The sequence below is a fragment of the Chroicocephalus ridibundus genome, chromosome 8 (genome assembly GCF_963924245.1).
Source record: "Chroicocephalus ridibundus chromosome 8, bChrRid1.1, whole genome shotgun sequence".
NCBI lineage: Eukaryota > Metazoa > Chordata > Aves > Charadriiformes > Laridae > Chroicocephalus > Chroicocephalus ridibundus.
This window is the reverse complement of record NC_086291.1, coordinates 2,293,401-2,313,465: the sequence shown is the minus strand read 5'-3', so window position 1 is coordinate 2,313,465 and position 20,065 is coordinate 2,293,401. Positions and strand designations below refer to the sequence as shown.

The window sequence follows — 20,065 nt, the reverse complement described above, 5'->3', positions numbered from 1 at the left end:
GGGTATTTTTCACCTCACTTTATGCGTATCTTTCCTTGGAGCTTTAATAAAAATAGTTGAGGCCACAGGCAGAAAATTAACACGTTTTAAGCAATTGCAGGGGAAAAAAGTCTTTACATGTAGGGAGCCTAATGCCTTTAAATAGTGTAGATCTCAGACTGGGACAGGAAAGAGGGTATTCCTTGTGAAAAGAGTATCCAACCCTTAGTTTCCTAGGGTTATAGGATATTTCAGGCTGGAAGGGACCTCAGGAGGTTTCTAGCCCAACCCCTTGCTCACAGTGAGGTCAGCTTTGAGGTCAGACCAGGTTGCTCAGGGAGCTTTAACAAGTCTGATCTTGAAAACCTCCAAGGATGGAGACTTCACATCCTCTGCGTGTGACTGTCCTCAGCTCAGAAGAAAATCTCAATATGTCTGACAGAATCTCTCTTGTCTTCTGCCAGTTGTCTTGTGCTTCCCAGTGTTTCAGTCGATCTTCAGGTGATCTTTTCAGTGTATCTTCATTAGTCCACAAACCCACCCCATTAATGCAGCACTGCCTAGTCAGGTTGCACCACTTTAGGCCCCTGACATGATGTCTCTGGGCTACGGAAGTTGTTCACTCAGTTTGTTCCTTGGGTTTAGCTTCAGGATGCAGAGGTTTCCTGAGCTCCGTTTATGTTCCCAAAGGTAGACAGTCTCGTTACACCTTGTACAAGATCAAGTTTGGTGATACTGTTAACAGCAGTGGAGTTAGTGAATCCCACAAAAAGAAACTCTTCACTGAAATATAAATGTGAATGGCCTTGGTCTAAGATATTTGAGGTCCACACAACTAAAGTGCATAAACAGTGTAAGGTCCAGATTTAGGTTTTCGGTAAGGTAAACCATCATAACTCTTACGCGTCCAGTAAAAATTGTTTAACATTCACTTATTATGTGGGTTGTTTTTTTTTTTCCTGAGCGTTCACGGCGTTGTAGCTTGGAGGTGCTTTCTCCAGGAGATCAATAGCACTCAGTCAGAAGCGTGTAGGTTTACCCAAGCTTCCTGTAATCTATTTCTGTGTGCATGAAACGCCAAAGACGGATGTGAAACACCTCATTATTATGACATGAAACATGATTCCCAGAAATAATGTCTTTATTTCATTTGTCTGCTGTGCAGAGGAACTATCATCTTTCTTTTGTAATGACTGTAAGATTGTGAAAGAGCTTCCTAGCGATATCGTGATGACAGTCAACTTTTCATGCTGATACACAAGTTCCTCATTATACTGATACATTTAGCGTATCTTCAGAAACACATACAAAACTGGCGTGAGGGACATTGTCTCTTTTACTAGGGCATTCCACAGACATTTCATACTCAACAAAGAAGTCACTTCAGTTTGGGGTTTCGTTTCCTCTTTGTGCAAGCTGTTGTTCTCTTTGTAGAAATTTATCATCTTAACCAGAAAAACAATAACGGAGTTTCTGGAGAGGGACGGATAAACCAAAACCCGATCCCCGTGGATTGCTGTGAACAGTAAGGTGCAAAAGCTCTGCCGCTGTTGGGGTTACTTCTCTTTTCTCCTGTTAACTTGATTAAATCCCCGGGGAAACTCTCACTGTGTGTATTTGGGGTGTGCATTGCGCTGGGCCGTTCTTCCAGTTCTTCCATTTCCTGATAGCACAAAATCTCTGCCACATGATCATTATTTATCTTTTTATTGGTCTTGTGCTGGAATAAGCTGGAATTCTTTGTTCTGGATGTTTTGTTTAGGCTCGGTCTGATCTCCATTGCTCCAAAGCATTTCAGTGTTTGTGCTGTGTATGGAGGAAAATGCCAAATGGAAAATATTTCTGTTATCAAATGAGATTTCTAAACTGAAATCCTGGAAGAGAATTTACGTATAGTAATACATCTGTGGTTCTTCCTGGGGTAATTCAGGAGATGGCACATCTGTGAAATGCAGTGCTTCCCTCTGCTACCCACGCGTCTTGCACAGCTCTGTGCGTTACCGAGCTTTTTGCAAAACTTTAGCTGTCGATGGCGACCACGGCCAGATCGTACCACAGCAGCTTCGGTACTTTGTTTCCTTTTAAAGATATTGTTCGTTATTGGGTAGGGGAAATTTTGGTTCTGTCATCGCTGAAATGGTACAGAATTCAACCTGCAACATCAGTGCTGTGCTACGGACTGTGTGCTAAGAATTGTGGAAATTTAGCCGTGCCTGGGATTGCGGTACCTGTGGTTTGAAGAAAAGAATAACAGAGTTCAAATACAGAACATCTTATTTGGGAGGGGTGGAGCAAAATAAGCCTGTTCCTTCTGTAAGTAGTTTTTCTGCCACATTTTTTCAGAAATCACCTTCCAATTAACTTCCAGTGGTAATATGAAAGTGAGAACCGTGAGAGGGTGAGCCATGACTTAAATATTTTAACTTAAGATACAGGGTAATCTAAAAAAAATAAAGCGGCTCCCAAGTTGTTGGTTTGTGTGGGTTTTTTTGTTTTTCTTTTCTTATTGGAACCGTGTTTTCTTGAGACTGGTGCTGTTCTGACAAGATCCGTAACCAGCAAAGAAACAATGGGCAGGCTGAATCCAAAGCAATGATTCTCCGCCAGCTGCGATGTAATAGTGTTTTGTGTGAAAGCGGCAAGGCAGTACACATACAAAATAGCTTTCATGAATCATGCAAGGGAAGAGATATATCAGATATAGATCTTCAAGTGGCAATCTGAATGTAGAAATCTTATAAGCTTCTTTTGTACGAATCTTGTCCATATTTTCATAAAGTTATGAAAATGCTTTCCAAAATCCTGCTCCATATTTTATAACTAAAGCTTTGTGGTAGCAAATCCAAGCAAGAGGGAAGAACAAGGGTGTGAAGAATATATTTGTAGCTACACTTAGAGCATCCAAAATAGTTCTCTTACCCTATTTTTTGATACTTATCAGCTCCTGGGTTAGGTTTGGCAACTAGCTTCTGATTTACACTGTTTCTACAAATTTGACTCAGATCCGTGAAGATGTTTTCATAGAATCACAGCATGGTTTGGGTTGGAAGGGACCTTAAAGGCCACCCGGTGGCACCCCCTGCCCTGGGCAGGGACACCTCCCACCAGCCCAGGTTGCTCCAAGCCCCGGCCAACCTGGCCTTGAACCCCTCCAGGGATGGGGCAGCCACAGCTTCTCTGGGCAACCTGGGCCAGGGGCTCACCCCCCCCACAGCCAACAATTTCTGCCTCACATCTCATCTCAGTCTCCCCTCTTTTGGTTTAAAACTGTTCCCCTCGTCCCATGGCTCCCCTCCCTGACCAAGAGTCCCTCCCCACCTCTGCTGTAGGCCCCGTTGACAGTTTTGCATCAAGTTTCTATGTTGAAATAAAAATTAAGTTCTATGATGAGTCCCAAAGCATAAGGAAATAAAGGCCTTAAGAATTCTATTAAAAGTTGATGTAGTTAATATTAAATATAGTAAGGAGTGCGCTTTTTAAGGACATAGAGATTCTGTCAAACATTTGGGCTGTGGTATTAAATAGTGTATTGAAATATATTATATTCCTAATTGTCCCTTGCAAAAGCTACCTTGCTCTTCTGCCAGAGCGAAATGAGAACTCACTAGGCTTGAAAAAAGTTGTCTCCTAACAGAAGCTGGATGCTATTTGAGTCATATTCTTGCGACTTACTAAAAAAAAAATTAACAATTAGCCTGTCTTTTTTTTTTTTTATGGCATTCATAATTAATCAGCAAACTGTAGTGTTTTGTGTGCCTGTGAGCTTGCTGTAATATTGCTAGTCGTGTGTCAGTGACCCGCTCTATAGCTTGCTTGCTTCTGCAAGAATTTTATGGTGCAGGTTGGGGGTCAGAATCTAAAAGGAAAATATTAAGGGATTGATCCTATTTTCCATGTCTGTCTGAAAATCCTCCTGAGGTTGGGGGATGGACGGAAGGACGTGCGAGTTTGTTGCCGCGTGGGGAAGCGTGCGGGTACGCAGTGTCAAATCGATGCTTGTAGTACTGCGCGTTGTTCTCCAGATGGGGATCGTGGGCAGCAAATTAGATGCAACATTAAAAACAAAACAAACAAAAAAATCAATATGGCATTTTGAACTGAGCCTGAGACGAAACCTTCAGCAGAAACGCTGACTTCAGCTGGGGCCGGCTCATAGCCATGGTGAAGCCGTTCGGCTGGTAGTAATTAATTGAGGGATAGATATGGAAAGGTAGAACGATAAAGGGGATGGAGATTTGCATGGAGGATTAAAAAGGATAATAAAACTGTAGTCAGGCTAGTAAACTAAGCAGAAGGTAATATGTCCCAGTCACTCCTTTACATATTTGAAATCTGTAAATCCCATGGAATGAAAGGAAATATTTAGGGTAATAGGGAGATTGAATAGGAAGAGTGGGATGAAAAAGAGAAGTTCAGAAGGAATAATGCTGTTTTGGAGAAGTGCGGGGCTTTTTTGTTTAGTTTTTGTTCTTTTAAAAGTTGTTTCAGACTGTGGCATAATACCTGTGAAATAAGTTGAAGTCTTATTTCTTAAATCATTTCAAATTCAACTGGATAAGAACTGAAGAAGTATGCTGCAAGCTTGGAATAGGAAAAAAAAAGAATGGATGAGCTGTCTTCCCATATGATGTGAAAAATAAAAACCTAGGAGGAAAAGATCCCCCTTAAAAACATGGTTTTGATTTTTATACCTATATTTTAAATTACTTAAGTCACAGAATGGTTGGAGTTGGAAGGGACCTCTAGACATCATCTGGTCCAAAATTTTTTATGATTTATATAAATCACATCAGTTTTTGTTGTAATAAAGCAGGATCAATTATTCTGTTTGAACGTGCTTCCTGTGTCACAAAACGTGGGGCATTTACTTAACCTTGAAAAAGGAGGTCAACTGTATTCTCCGTAACACCTCATACGTTCTGTGAGGGACATAGTTTTTAATTACACTGTGCTGTTTCTGGAAAATGTACAGCAATAGCTTAGTTTTGAAAATCAGAAGTACTGTATTTGTCCTAAGTTTCCTAACAATATGAAAGATGTAGAGAGTGTTGAAGAGCGTTAGATCTGGAAACAGTCCTGAAGGATTTCATGTGCTCAGTGATTTTGCTTGTTCTTCAGCAGGTAGAAATATAACGTGGTACATTTAGGGCTGGCTCATTCCTGGTGCTGAACACTGGAATTGGTAGGAGCTTGGAGTGCTGGGGATCCCTTAAGATAGCTTCTGAAAAGCTGAAAATGTTCTGTTGCGAGATAGTTCTTGTGTTGTCTACAGGTAGGTCATAAACATTACATAAAGCAGTTCACTAAGGCTTAAATGTGTTGGGGTTCACCACGGCGGGAGGTAGGGGCTGCCTGCCTGCTATGGGAGGAAGAAATTCCTTGATTTTGTTGTCATTATTGCCGCTCCCAGCTTCATTTAACACCTCGCAAAGGCATGGAGGAGGAAATTTAGATAGTGAGATAATTTAGAGAAAGGTCTTCTCTAAAATTTTGCTACTTTCTCCCTTAGTAAGATGTTTCCACCAGAGAATATTCCATCTTGATGTGGTTGGGTGGATGGTGGTTCTTCCTGGCCAGGAGCTGGGTAGAGTAGAGGATCAAAGACACAAAACCAAACCATGTTTAGTTTGTGGGAGTCACCGGTGGAGCCCTGTCCCCATCTGACATTATGCAATAAATCTTGGAGATCTGTTTATAAAAGTAAATCGCAAGAATCCTTCATAATAGGAAAAAATGGTGGGCAACCCAAATAGATGGGGGTCATTGCTTGCTTGTTTTAGACATGGTACAAGTGCAAATTATCTGGAAAGAAATTGCTGCCGAGATAATTTGTGCTATCTCCGAGTTCTCACTGAAGTTATTTTCTCAGCTAAAAATAAGCAGATAAGTGTTTTGGCTGCCTATATTTAGGCATTGTCTGTTGCTGTCAGTTTTTGAAGCTCTTGGATCTTCTCAGTTGGAATATCTTTTTATTTTTATGTTTTCACAAAGGGATAGATAGAATAACTATGATTTATGTGTGGTGTAGTTGGTATAGAGGAATTTTAAGAAGAAACATAATGTTGGATTAGTCATAGGTTTTGAATTAAAAATGTCATTATTTTAAAAATGTCTTTTTGTACACCATTTATATTTTGTTGTTGCAACATAATCTTTTGCTTAGTTTACAGTTATTTGATTGGTTGGATTTTAGTCTGCTTATGTGCTCAAAATGATAGCGTCCCCTTTTTGTATGAATTGCAAGGTGAGCCCAGTAATTTTATTAAAGATGATCCTGAAGTTTGGTGCTGCGAGATTTGCCTGCAGATACTAGTCCTTCAAAAGAGAGGCAGCTCCAGGCACACAAAACGGGCTTGTAATGATTCAATTATAATTATATACCTCGATGCAGAATGAAATAAGACAGCTTGAAATGTATCTAGAATGGAAAGAAATGAGTCACTGTTAATTAGCAAAAGACAATGAAGCTTCTGAAATATTATGTTCAAACTTCAGCCTCCCAAGAATATGAAATAAATGGAGATTATGGAAATACGGTTGATATAAAAGCTGAATCAGATAAGAATTTGACACAACTTTCTTTTATCTTCAGACTTCTGACTAATGGTAACTTCATCTGAAAGCAAAGATCAAACCCAGTTTGCTTTGTTTACCTGGAGAGCTGCCTTCTGCTTCTCAGCCCATCCGTGCCATTGCATATATTTTTATTCGGTATTACACGTGATGGTTCTGGTGGTGCTCTGGTTTGTGCTGCTGTGCAAGCAAAGAAGTTGTTATAAATTGTGCTGTGAAGGTGTGCGTGCCTCTAAAGCCCGCCACAGAATAAACGTAAATGTGCATTAAACCAGCCTGTGTTTCCCAGTCCCTCCCAGCTTTCTCTCCCTGCGTGCTTGCTGGTGGCAGGCAGAGTCGTGTCCCTGCAGCGCGGTGACCAACCCTACGTGGTTTTTCAGCGATGCCTGAGCTGAATCTCTGGAATATGGTGCAAGAGAAAGTGTGAATCCTGGTGCCAGCGTACCAGTTTGGCCGTGCCACCGCAGCCCGTGCACCATCATATGGCCTCTCATGTCTTACTCTGTTCTCAAGTGGTAGAGGAGTACGCCGTGGAGTCTAATATTATATTTGACGAGGAATTAGGCAACGGAAAAAAAGAGTGTATTCGGGTTGCTCTGGGGCTGGGATGCAGCTCTACTTCTCAGCATTGCACCATGTCCATTTAACAGACCTCTTGCTTCTGCAGATCCCATCCTGGATGCTGTGTGTCTGGGAAGCTTAAACGCTTGGAGTTTGATTCCATGCACCATGCACTTATCTCCCAGCCAAAATTCAACAAAGTTTTATAAATCATGATGTCCGTCTCCACCTGGCACTGGTTGGGTGTCCAGTGCCTTTAGACCTTCTCTCATGTGTTTTCAGTAGCTACGTTGTGACCTACTGGAATCTTATTGAACTTGCTTTTTTGTACCAATTCCTTCCTGAGTCCTTTGAACAGAGACCCTGGTAACATTGAGAGCAACGTTGGAATGAATTAGAGGACCAAGAACGCAGCGTTGTCCTCTGCTGCTGGCCTCAGTCGTGTTCTACAGGTCCTCACCCCAACTGCTGCTCCAGGAGGCTCGTTACCCCGCGCTGAACACTCCCTTCCCATTAAGGAAAACATGAGACTTCTTAAATGCTTGGGACAGGCCACAGCCACCTCCTGTCTTTTTATCGGCACTGGCAGTGCACTGGTCTCTAGGTTTTTGGCTGTGAATTCTTTCCTTTTAATTAAGCTGTAGTGGACAAAGCTGGATGTGAATTATGACAATTGCATTTTCTGTTGTTTCCCAGCACCAAACACGAGCCACTTGGCAAAGCTGGAGGTTACAACCGTGCTGTTGAGCAGTAAACGTAGTGAGCTTTACCTCTCTGTGTTGGGGTGTTTTTTAAAGCAAAATAACTATAAATAAATGCACATTGTAAACCTGATGCTGTTTAATTTGAGAGAGCTGATAAGGTGCAGAGGATCTGAAACACAAGCTGATTAAAATAACTTGCGTGCAAACTGGAATGATGTTTTCTCAGTCAAGTGCTGCAAAACTAAGAATCTGGAAGAGTGAAACACAAAACTTAAACAGACTCAGATTAATGGTGAAGTTTTCTGTTCCTGCTTGACTACCACAGGTGTGATCAATAACAGAGAAATATGTTTGCTCATGAAAATTATTTAAATCCTTTCTTTGAAAGGAAGTGGAGGGTTGTCCAAGGCTAAGCATTCACCTTTATACCCTTTCCATTGCCTACGTGAGGAGATGTTGCCAACCAACCCAAACTGGAGTTTTCCAGCTGAATGTATGGCAGGATGCACAAATGACCTGACAAACTGGGTGCCCAAATTGGCTACGTGGGATTATCTGTTATCAGTAAGAACGCTGCTCTTACAGAGCAATAATGATTTTTTTTTTTCATACTTGTCATTGTATTATGTCATTTTCATTCTAGTTATGTGAAAATTCCAGATACTGGTGTTTGTTTGCATTTCATGTTTAACAAGGAGGTTACCTGTGACTGAATTACGATGGGTGATCCTGGCTGGTAGCTCTGGTGCCCATAGTTGCCTCTGGGCATGGGCGCAGAGGCATCAGCAGAGGCATCTGGACACGGGGGCAGGGGCGTCTCCGCACGGCGGTGAGCAGAGACCTGATCCTGGCTGTCGAGTGCTGGTGACTCAGGCGAGCCGAGGTGCTTAGTCACAGGCAAATCCGCGGCAGAGTCAGGTGCAGGTAATGCTGATTGCTGTCAGATAACACACCACCGAACGAATAAAACAACAGCCTGGCGAGAGGCGAGCTAGCGGGTCCAGGCAAATATCTTTGTAGATATTGCATCCTTCATACTACATCTCTGTAGTTGCATAAAGCCTTTTCTCATCAAATGGGATGTAAAGGATGTGTGAAATTGTAAAAAGACTTTTTTGCATTTGGCTTCTCTTTTCTCTGGAGTCGCCCTCGAGGTCTCTGCCTGTGAAGAATAAGTTGGCTTATTGAATTCATTTGTAAAATATTAATCTACAGCTCTGAAATGAGAAAATAATCGCAAGTAATACAGATTGGTCTAACATATGTGATTACTCACTATGGATAATATAGAGGGCGTTTAAATGTTCTCTGAGAAATACTCTAAATCAAGCACAATCAAAGTTGCTAATGAAATTACCATTATGAATAAAGTATCTTACATCATGCCCTGAGGGCTTATAGTGTATAAATTTATTTCCTCATATGTATCTACTAGGAGATAAAAACATAAATACTTGAAAGAAAAAAAAAGGGCATTGTGGCATGGTAAGAAATTGTACTTTTTTGTTCAGATACTAAAAAGTGCAAGGAACTCGGATAAATTTTTGTCTCTGTCTTTCTACGGTGTGGTTTATTGTGGAAAAAAAATAGCGTAGCAAATCCATTTTAAGGACTAAATGGCAGGTGAAAGGCATCAGGCTTGTTGTTACTACTGACTTCTTCATCCGTGTTCTGAATCCAAAGAATTTTTCCGTGACAGAGGACACCTTGTAGTGCTCTACTCAAACGGTACAGTGACCCGGTGGATGGCGATGACTAATTCAATGTGAACAGACGAGCATCCAAGCCAGGTATCGATCTTAAAGATGGAGTTCATTTATTTGTGACTGATCTGAAAAGAATTCTGGATCTTCTTGACTTTGTTAGAGGTACTGGATGTTTTAAAGACCTAAAAACTTACGAAATCATAGACGGAGGCTGCAATTGTTGGCTGCTGAACCAAAAACTAATATACAAGCTGCTTATTGAATGAGGAATAGCCTGTTTGAAAGCAACTGGATGCTAATAACGTGGGAAGAGCTAAAAAGGTCGCCTTTTATATAGGATGGGTCCTGTCCAGCCTTTGCTAACCTTGTAGATGGGGGTTGTTTCTCTGTGCTGGTGTCCTGACTCTCTCAAATTAAGAAGGACGGACTTTTCCAGTTGCTTCTTTCTTTTCCAGTTGGCTCAGCTCTTACAGTACCAACCAAAGCGTTGCTAGGTGCTGTGTTTCCCTCCTCTGTGACCATCTTACAGGGCTCCAAAACTTTGCTTCAAAGGCCTGTGCAAGAGTTACTAGTCTCTGCCCTTCCGAAAATTTCAGAGGCCCCTACATCTGTGGGAACGGAGATACAAACTATATCATTTTAAACTGTTAAATAGAGAAAAACCTTGTCTTCCAATGGTAATATAAATTGCAGTGAATTGCTGTTGTTATTTTTATTTTGCCTCTTAAATGTGGGAAATTTGTCATGCAAACCAGTAATTAGTGATGTATTCTGCCTCTCCTTCAGCATCTGGATTCTGGAAACTTTCAGGGAAATACAAGAAAAATCCTCAAAACATGTCATTTAAAGTTTTCTGTCATGAAGCCATCTTTCAGAAGCACTCGCTTGTGAGACAGCAGGCATTGCGATTGAGCAAAGGCAGGCATCTTTTCATTTTTTTACTTAAAAAGATACAAACTGAACACCAAAAAGCCTCCCACTTCGGAGCTGAGGAGACTTTTCCCACGTTGGACTTTGCTCAGCCTTCTGTTAAAGAAGACATTATTAAGGGAGGGTTGAAGTTCACTACATTGGCATCTCTTCACATCTTCACAACTTCTAAATAATGCTTCTTTACCGTTATATTTATATTATTGTTAAGCACTAGGTTAGCACCGCATGCTGTGGGAGTTTGATCTCTGTGCTGTGTTGTGGTTTTCCTTTACTGCGTCGTAGGAAGGTGTGGCTGGTCAAATGCATCTCAAATTAGAACGGTGAATTCTTATTATTCAGGCTAAAACTTTTATTTTTATTTTAAAGCGTCAGAATTTGGTATGATTGTTTAAAAACGTCGGTCGTAGGTATATATGTAAGTAGAGATCTGTCATCAGATCTGCTGCTACTCTGAGGGAGCTAAAACTGGGACTCAGGTGGGGTAGAATTAACAAATACTGATTCTGCCTCTAGAGCGATGAGCAGCACTCACTGCTGGAATGGACATTGTGTGCCTCTTGGTCGTGGAAGAACGGAAATGAAGGCGTGAAGTACAGATTTTATTGTTTCCTCTCATGTCAGTCTCTTCAGTTTATACTCTACCCTTCTTTCCCCCCTTTCTCCATGTCTGTTGCGTCTAGAGAGCTAACTCCACCACTGGCATGATTTAAGTTCTCCACCACAAACACATCCTTATGTATAACACTGGCTGTACAGCTTTTTTTTGTATTTTCTTGGAATCTTTTCCAGGTTTTAGCAATGCTGTGTCCAGCTCTTCTTTTCACGTCCCTGTTACCTTTCTAGCTCTTTCTCACCAGCCGTTGCTCTGACTTAAAGCCTTGGCTGTCGTTTCCTATCTTTACATTTTCATCCACGGTGACTTCTATTTTCACGTTGAAGCACTGTTCCTTAGCACCTGTTTTCCTGGCCCATCTACAGCTTCCAGTTCATTGATGTATTTTTTTTGTCTTGCTCTAAGTTTCCTCCTAGACATTTCTCTTCTGTTGGATCCATTTCCCTCCCCCTCGCATCTTTGCCTGTCTCCCATTGCCTGGGTTGCTCTTATGTATTCCCAGTGCTGGCTCATCTCAGCAGTTCTGCCTTAGGCCTCGAACTGCAGATCACATCCACGTCAGTCCTGTGACATTTCCACCGCAAATTTATTCTCTCCTCTACTGCAGTCTTTTTAACTGAGCTCTTTTCCAGGGCAAGTGACCATTCTCATATTCTTGACTCTCTCTGCTACCTTCTTATTGCCTCTGCTTCCCTCTACTCACATGTCTTTATCAGTTTAGCCCAAAAGAAAATTTTAATTTTATAGCTTTTTTTTCTCCTTTACTTTGGTTTACTTACCCCTTTTCCTCAAAATCTTGTTCGTCTGTCCTTTCACAAACACAGATGTTCCTCAACTGCTCTGTTCCTCTAAACTCAGCACTTGCTTCAATGACCCGATTCTAATTCTAATTTCTAGTCTCCTGCATGATGACTCCTACTCTCATCAACCCTTTTCTTTTATAATGGAAATATGATTTAGCTGACCTGTTAGAGGGGGGACAATGATTTCACTGCCTCCTACTTAGGTTTGTATTGTCCTTTCATCTCTCTCCGAGCTAATGGAGCTGATCGGCTTCTAGAGTTTCTCTCCTGGAAATCCATGGTAGATCCTCTCCCAACCCATCTTCTACTCTGTACGTCTGGCGGAAATCCAAATGTTAAGTAGCGGCAGTGCTGTGAGATTCCATAATGTTGCTGGCCCAATAGGTTTTTTTACATCAAGCGTGTTCAAATTATAGCATAAAAGAAAGACAGTGGCTTCTAAGACTCAGGTTGAGTCCTTCCCTTGTGCATCCTCAACTATTACTAGAGGTTCTGGAGTTGGCCATCTCTGCCGAGTGACCTTTACAAACCCGTGTTTGCACAGATGCCCGACTTAAACCAAGCAGACACTGGTATGTATGAGGGACCATCAGAGTCCTTCCAGGGTGAACAAGTACAGAGGAACAGACTCTCTTTACTGCTTCAGGAGCACATATTACAGGTATGCACTTAGGCAGCAAATTGCTTGAACAACAATTAAAAATATGCAGGGAGGATCTGTGTTTTATGCTTTGTAATGATTGGCACAAGTAATAGTCTTAATTTTCAAATAGTTTGAAAGCTTGACAAATACCTTTGGTTTGCTTTTAAAGACAGAATACTAAAAGCCAGGATTTCTGAAAAGGAGACTCTGTAATTGATTAAAAATATGTTTCCCTAAGGTTTCCTTCCTTTGAAAAAGAAGTAAAAGTAGTACCAGCACACCACAATCACTTGAAGTAATTTTTCTAATTAATTTGCTGTCAGGTTAGCGTTATCTTTTTGGGATGTCTTGCTAATGTGTATGGATGGAATAATGACCTGAGTAACGGAGGGGAGCTTCCTAACTGTTTTTATCTAAATGTGCTTCTACAGAGCGTGCTGTACGAAAGAATTATCCAATTACTCTGCCACCGACTGAAAGTGCTGTTCAAAGTCAACTACCCACTCTTCCTTTCCTACTAAAGCATGTAGGACATTTCACAGTTGCCTCTTTGCTGGCATTTTATTTTATCCTGGCAATTATGGCTTAGAAACAGGTAAATAATAGTCCTACTGTAAAGAAAAAGTATGTATTCTTGTTGCTTAGCAATTGCTCTCAACACAATGAAGATCAGCCGATGATGAGGAATTGCATGATTGAAAATATTGTTTCCCACCTGTATCGGTTATTCTAATAAAATATATTAAAACCTTCTGCAATCCTAGACACTTTGGTAAGCTAGGAAGCTTGTGTGAAAACTCACACAAGTGTACTTAAACTTTTGAAAATTTCCTTAATTGTGCTTGTTCTTCCAAGCAGTTTCATTTTCCTGCCAGTGCTACCAGGCCCTTTTCTTTAATCATCTTTTCCCCCTCCTCAGCTCTTCCTTTGTATTACTGGCCTCTTTTCTGATGAGCTGAAATGACTTGTTACTCTTGGACTACTGGTGCTGTTGCGCACAATAATCTGTAATGATAGACAAATTATTGCATTACGCTGTTACTGGGACATAACAGAAGTTCAGGAAAGAGTGAGATGCCTCTTGACCATTTTTGTTTGTATATTAGGGGAACTTCAGTAAACTGGTCCTTGTGCCTGGTAGTCTCTCCCGGTGTTCTGGTACCCTAGCTGTTCTGTCTGCCATTGCCTCCTGTTGCTGACAGTGACCTCGGCAAATATAACAAAATTCATTTTTCAGAATTATTGGCAAGTTTACTCTGATACCAAGCTCAGTTAGCTCAAGTCTCTTGAAATGTTCTTCTTCTCACCTCTTCTTGGCTTCTCCTGGCGTAAAGCAGCATGATTTGACAGAATTCCAATACTACAAATCAGTAGAGACGATACAGACTTGGGCTGCACGGTCCTCTGTACGTGCAACATCAGAAGCTGGCAGCATGAAGGATGGTAGCTGGAACAGAGAGAGCGCTTCTCTGCAGCCTTCTCCAGGTTACTGTTAGCTCCCATTGCCGCTGAGATCTGTGAGACATTTAACAGAAGAAATATCCTGTGCTAATGGTCAAAATACTCTGAGGTTCTCTACCAAGCAAGGACTGTCCTAGACCTCAGCTTGGAGAAGCACCTCCATTATTCTGGCTACTCAAAGCAGTGGGTGGCACTTTGCTTTTCATTCTTTATTCTTCCAGAAGGGAGAGTGGAGCCTTGCTGCTCCCCACAGTCTCTTTTTTTCCATCGTATTAGCTCAGCCTTTCTGGCATTTCTTCGCTCCATCAACAGCCTTCGCGCATCTTACCTCGGTATCTCCTGCAGGCTGTGGGGCTGACATCTCGTTACTAATGTACAAATGTCCAAATAATGAGAAGCGCTCCCTTAATGGACGCTGCTTCTGAAACATCTCTGAATGCAGGTAAGGGAAGTACACGCTCAGCACGAGGAGCATGCCCTTGTTCAGTGTGTGTCATTGCACAGTGCTTTCAGAGGGCGGGTTTCCCTTTATTCTTGCAATTTTAATAGCTTCATGAGCAGGCATGGAAATACTGTTTCTTTAATATCAGATGGTTTCTCAGAGACCCCCTCCAGCGTCCCGTTTTGCTTCCCTGGTGAGTTAGAAAGTTCTTTTCTTTTTTTTCGTTTGGAATTCCAGATTCTAAGCATTTGTGTGGATTTTGTTTATCACTCAGCGTAGCTCTCAAGCTTCCCTTTGTCTTTGACTGGCTGTCAGTACAGTCGAGATGTAGAATAACAGATCACAGCCTAAGACATCATAATTCCGAAAGCATTAAATGTTCCCCTTCTGCTACTGCGTGAACCTCTCAGGCTCAGATAACACTGCGATTTCCAGTATCCTTAGGTTAGGCTCAGGCAGGTGTTTCTACTTAAAAAAAAAAATAAAAATGTGATAAATAAATGTAAATGGTGAAGAAGATAGCAGCAGGTCAGGTAGAATGTCTGGTAACTCCTCTGTAGTCTCTGCTATAGGGAAGCTCTCTATAGCAAGCCTTTTACTCAAAGCCAAGGAAGGCTGGTTAATGGTTTTGTGAAGCATTTTGGGATATATGAGTGAAAAGACCACTGGAATGGATCGGGACTGGGGGGGGTTTGTTGTGTAATTGGTGCCTATACTGCGCACTCAACCTCTTGCACACAGATCAGAGCACTTTCACCGCAGGCTGGCTGGGTATGCTCTTTTCTTTCTCCTCCTCCTTTAAAAAGAATTATTGTATTTACATTTAAGAGTCACCTACTTTTGAGCAGTTAAAAAGATGCTCTGCCACTCCCTGTGGTATTTATTATGTTCAGCATCGAATCTTGTCTTTATTTCCTTCCCTAGAGTTTTATCCTGGAAAATGTAGAGGTTGTTTATGTCCAGAACAAATCTTGTGTTTTTTGTGTTCCTAAATACATACATCGCTTAGATGAATTAATTCAAATTAATTTGTCTTTGCGGGGGGGGGGGCGGATCCCCCACCCATTAGTGTTCCCCTCTCTTTGCTCACCCTGTGCCAGCGTCCCCAGTGCCTGGCAGTGATTTTGCCCTTTGACCGTGGGTAGATCCCAGGCAGCGTTCAGCTTCGTCTGTGCAGCGTGCATTTTGCATGCTTTGTTCTTGCACAAAATTATGCCTTGCTTCCTTTTGTTTTTTTTTCCCTATTAGACCTTTTCTTCCTGGCCCACCCTGAGCGCGGCGCACGTCTCCCTCCGAGCCAGCGCTGCTGCCGTCCCGGGGGTCGCTCCGGCAGTGCCTGGGGTGCACTCGGCGATGCCCAGGAACGATGTCATGGTGTTAGACGGCTCGTTAAAATTTCATGAGAATCCGACACGCTCATAACACAAGACGGAGCCGAACAGAGTCCAGTTGTCAAAATAATATCGAGCCAATAAGCATGTCATGGGTGGAGCTACTGCAGCACGGGTAAAACTAATTCTGAATGAAGACCTTTTTATTAAACATCCTGGGCCTGAATGAATGGGGTTACTTGGCTTGCGACAGACTAGGGAATTCCTTGATTTTATTAGGGCACAGTGAAAAATCCGGCATTTTTCTGTGAAGTCTGTGAAGCCAAAATGCTATAGGAAAGGGATTGATCGGGAGGCGGCTGTTATGAATTTTTCATGAGCTGGTGTGCGGGGCTGAATGGCTCCGGCGCGCGTCGGTGTGTAGCTGGCAGGCGAGCTGCATCCGCACGGAGGCTGCTGACACAGAAACACTTTGGCGCATTTTCAGAGGGAGAGCTGGGCTGATAAAGGGTTTTCTGACAGCCCTGGCTTATCGTCCTTCGATTTATGCTGCCGTTGCTTCAGGCAGCCTTTCCATTTGGAGCCCAGCCTTGTGAATGAGCGGGGTAAGCTCTGCCAATTTATCAGCGTTTTAAATCTGCGGCGATGCCTGCGTGATGTGTTTTTGTTACGTTTTCTGAATGGTGAGAGCTCACATAACGTCTGAGCTATGACAGCAAAAGATTCTTCTAGGGAACTTGCTACTCCAGAGACAGAGATTTACATAAGGACTTTCAAAGAACAAATGCATTTAGAGCTCGAGCTTCCCAAGCTGCCTGGGAACAGACCTACGTCTCCAAAAATTTCCCCTCGCAGTTCACCGAGGAACTCTCCGTGCTTTTTCAGAAAGTTGCTCGTCAATAAAAGCATCCGCCAGCGTCGTCGCTTTACGGTGGCACATACATGGTAAGATCTGCTGGGCTATCAGTGCGGGTTTCCAAAACAGTGTGTGTAGCTGTGGTTTTAACAGGGGGATAAAAACGAGCCGAGATTCATTCACGCTACTCCCTGCAAGTGTTAAATGAATAGAGCAGAAGGCAGCCAAAGTATGTATAATGCAGTGCCTCGACAATTGCCATTCAGCTTCTGTTCTCCAGAATAATTCCAGCCCATTATTCGTGTGTGCCGTGGTTAATCTCTGTCGAACAAAGGCGGCAGCCGGTAACTTTCCCAGGCGTTATGTTGCTGTAGGTCGAACACATGAATTCATTTCAGAACCTTCAAGACGGGTGTTTTTTCTTTGCCCCTGTCGGCTCCGACTGCAGATGATGGTACGGCGCAGCCCGGACGATTTGGGCAGGGCACTCTTGGAGTTAAATGCTGGAAAAGGGCTTTAACTTCACTGTGAGGGGCTTTTAAACAGTTTTTGCTAGCTACATGTATCCCTTCTTTCAGCCATTTTTTCAAGGAAACTCCAGCTAAGAGTCGTCTTTTCCCTCCCTTCAAATTACCGACCCCAAATAGTCAATTTGCATGCCATTACCGTTGATTGTGAGCTGCCTCTGACTGTCACTTATCCTGGTTAAACCGTGCCATAAACAGTAATCAAAAGATGTAATTCAGGAAAACCTATGTGTATCTCATTGGTTTGTTTACTGAATTGACTCCATATGGGTCTCCTACGGTCTGCCTTTTAAATTCCAAGAGTCTCTATAAGTATGTGATAGGTGACTGTGGGAATTAAACCAGAAAACTTTCATTTATATGAATATTTTGAAATCCTGCTGACCCATAGCCGTATCCCTTACCTTCCTATTCCATAGCCTGAGTTGGGGGAGGGCGGATGAGACTATCCCGGTTGTGTCTGCGTGAGCCAGTTGCTTTGGGGTATCTGCAATGCCCATCCTTGTCTGCTACTTTTAAAAATAGAACGCTTTTTTAAAATGCTTCATTTGAGTCCTGCTGTATTTTAGAGCTGTATTTACTTCTGAAGTGAATTACTAATTACTTGTTCAGAGTGGATTAGTAGCTCTTAGAGTTGTTTTGTGCTGTTGAACAGTAGGAAAAATAAGAGGAAAAACTGAAAACTTTGATACCAGGGAGTATCTGCTGAGTATCTTCTGGGTAGAACTGGGGTAACTGACTTTCTAATTCTTTTTTAAACACAGTCTGAAATGCCTTTGGAGTGCGGCAGCATTCAATTCAAATTAGAATTCTCGAATCATGCAGACTTTCTGCTTTTTTTTTATTTATTTATTTATTTTTAATCGAAGCAGTAATAACAGCCACCCAAACTGGTTACATGCTGTAAGGGTTTCAGGGTGTTCTTGAGCTTCCTCTAGCATTTTAATTTGTTGTAGTCAGGAATGTTCAGGTTTATACACGTTAAATCCCTTGAGCATCTGTCGTATCTCTCAGCATTGGAGCAGTGGGGGGCTGCTCGGCTTCCCCCCGGTAGCACGTTTGGAGAAATTCGTACTGTGGAAAGACGGAACTGCTGGGAATTGGTAGAGCAGAATGTGGTCAGACTTGGCACAGGGTAGCTGTATTGTTTGGTGAAAAAAATAATAAAAAAAATATATGCCCACACACATATTTGTAGATGTAACTAATAATTTCTGCTTGAACCAACTTGTAAAGGCGGTGGGATTGCTCTAGGTTCATTTTTTAATGGAATGATGGAAGGTTCTCATACTCTTTGCCTTTTTTAAAGTTTTTAATATCAGGTGGTTATGAACTGCGTGGAAGTGTTTTAACCTTAGATACGAAGTGAACTATTGTAGAAATGAAGGAAATCACCCTTGCAAGGACAGGTTTCCAGAATGTATGAGTGTGAGTACATGTTTAATGCAGTCAAAATACATAGCAAATCCAGACATATTGTCAATTTGCTTCAGCGTGTTATAAAACAGGAGGGAATTTAAACTATTTAAGTGTGATACAACATTAGAATGCCTGTACAGCTGCTGCACCTGTGTTGTAGATGGTGTACTTTCAGCTGTGGGACTGAATTTGCTTATTAGTTGTGAATTTGTTGTGCAGTGCATGAAAACATCATCACCTGTGCTAAGCAAAAACGCCACTTACGTAAGGAGCTCTTTTGTCTTGAGCTGGGAGGTGGTGTCTGGGTACCAACGGAGTTACCTCAGGAGCAAATGTACAGGAAACACCAACTACACAGCGATACGAAGCAAGGAAATGAATCCGTGCTCTTGGACATCATATAATCTGTAACTTTCATAGCCTTGTCAATAGAATAGAAACAGTAAACTTGCTCAGTTTGGGGTTAGTGGCGTGGTAGAATGTGATCTTTCACCACCTTTATCACCATTGCCAATGTTGTTACTTGATGAATCTTCTGTTCACTCTTCTGTGCCCCCTTATTTGCGGTTTTCTGTCTTCCCTTGCTCTTCTCCTTTACTTTTTTAACTAATTGCCTTTTCTAGGCGTTTTCCTTCTTTTATGACTGAACACATTTCAACTTCTTTCTCCTGATTATGCCGGTGAAACCTCTGTTGTCACCTGTCTTCTCCAATATCCAGGCATCAGATCTTATCCACAAAGAAAAAGGAAAAGGAGGTTTCAGGGTTTGGTTTTTCTGGTTGTTTTGTGTTTTGTTTTGTTTTTTATTTTTTAAATAAGGCTCTGTGCTCCCAATCTTTCTTTTCCTCGGGATCCAGTTCTTACGACAGTACATGACCAACACGTCAACGCAGTTGCCTTCAAACATCTGTCAAGCTGATCCCTTCCTGCTCCGAACCCCTTAAACGCTTTGCCATGGCCGCTCTTGCTGTGTCCAGTCTCCAAATGCCTCATTTGTATAAAATAACCCAGTTTCTTGATGTATAGACAGTCATTGGCTCTGCTGTTTGATGAACACTGGCTTTTTAATTAAGCGATTTTTATAATATGATGTTTATTGTCTTTTCTTAACTAAGACTTTAGTGGGTTTTTTTCCAAATTAATTCACGTTTAGCTTTCAACAGTTAAGTGGGTTTAAGCCTGTTTTTTTTCTTTATGCCTCTTATCTAGTTTAAAGATAATACAGTACAGAACAGAAATGGTATACTAGGAATTTTTGCTCTGTTTTTTCTTTTGGTTATCCTTCAGTGCAATTGAAATACAGACACCCATTTGCTTTTTAAAATGTAAATCATATGGTCGCCTTATTTTTTTTGAAAACATGATCTGTTTTCATTACATAATAATCTTCAGTGGTGGGATTTAGTAAGTTAAATAATATGGCACAATCCAGTCAGAGGGGTAGCATTTGAGTTTTTTCCAAGCCTGGTGAATAACAACTGATCGGTTTAATTACTCGGAGCTGCAGAAAATAC

The 20,065-nt window shown here is 41.8% G+C and overlaps 1 protein-coding gene across 3 annotated transcripts in view; it reads left to right on the top strand.

The window, feature by feature from the left end:
* PDE4B (phosphodiesterase 4B) overlaps positions 1–20,065 on the top strand; it is a 219,516-nt gene that overhangs the window by 30,122 nt on the left and 169,329 nt on the right. Inside the window, exon 1 of one of the 3 annotated variants that reach the window (XM_063342710.1) lies at positions 16,370–16,694. The exons of the other annotated variants lie outside the window; for them this stretch is intronic. Within the exon in view, the coding sequence (XP_063198780.1) occupies positions 16,459–16,694 (236 nt within the window). The 5' untranslated portion in view covers positions 16,370–16,458. Of the gene's footprint in view, positions 1–16,369; positions 16,695–20,065 lie in introns of those variants that run through there. 3 annotated transcript variants of the gene reach the window in all.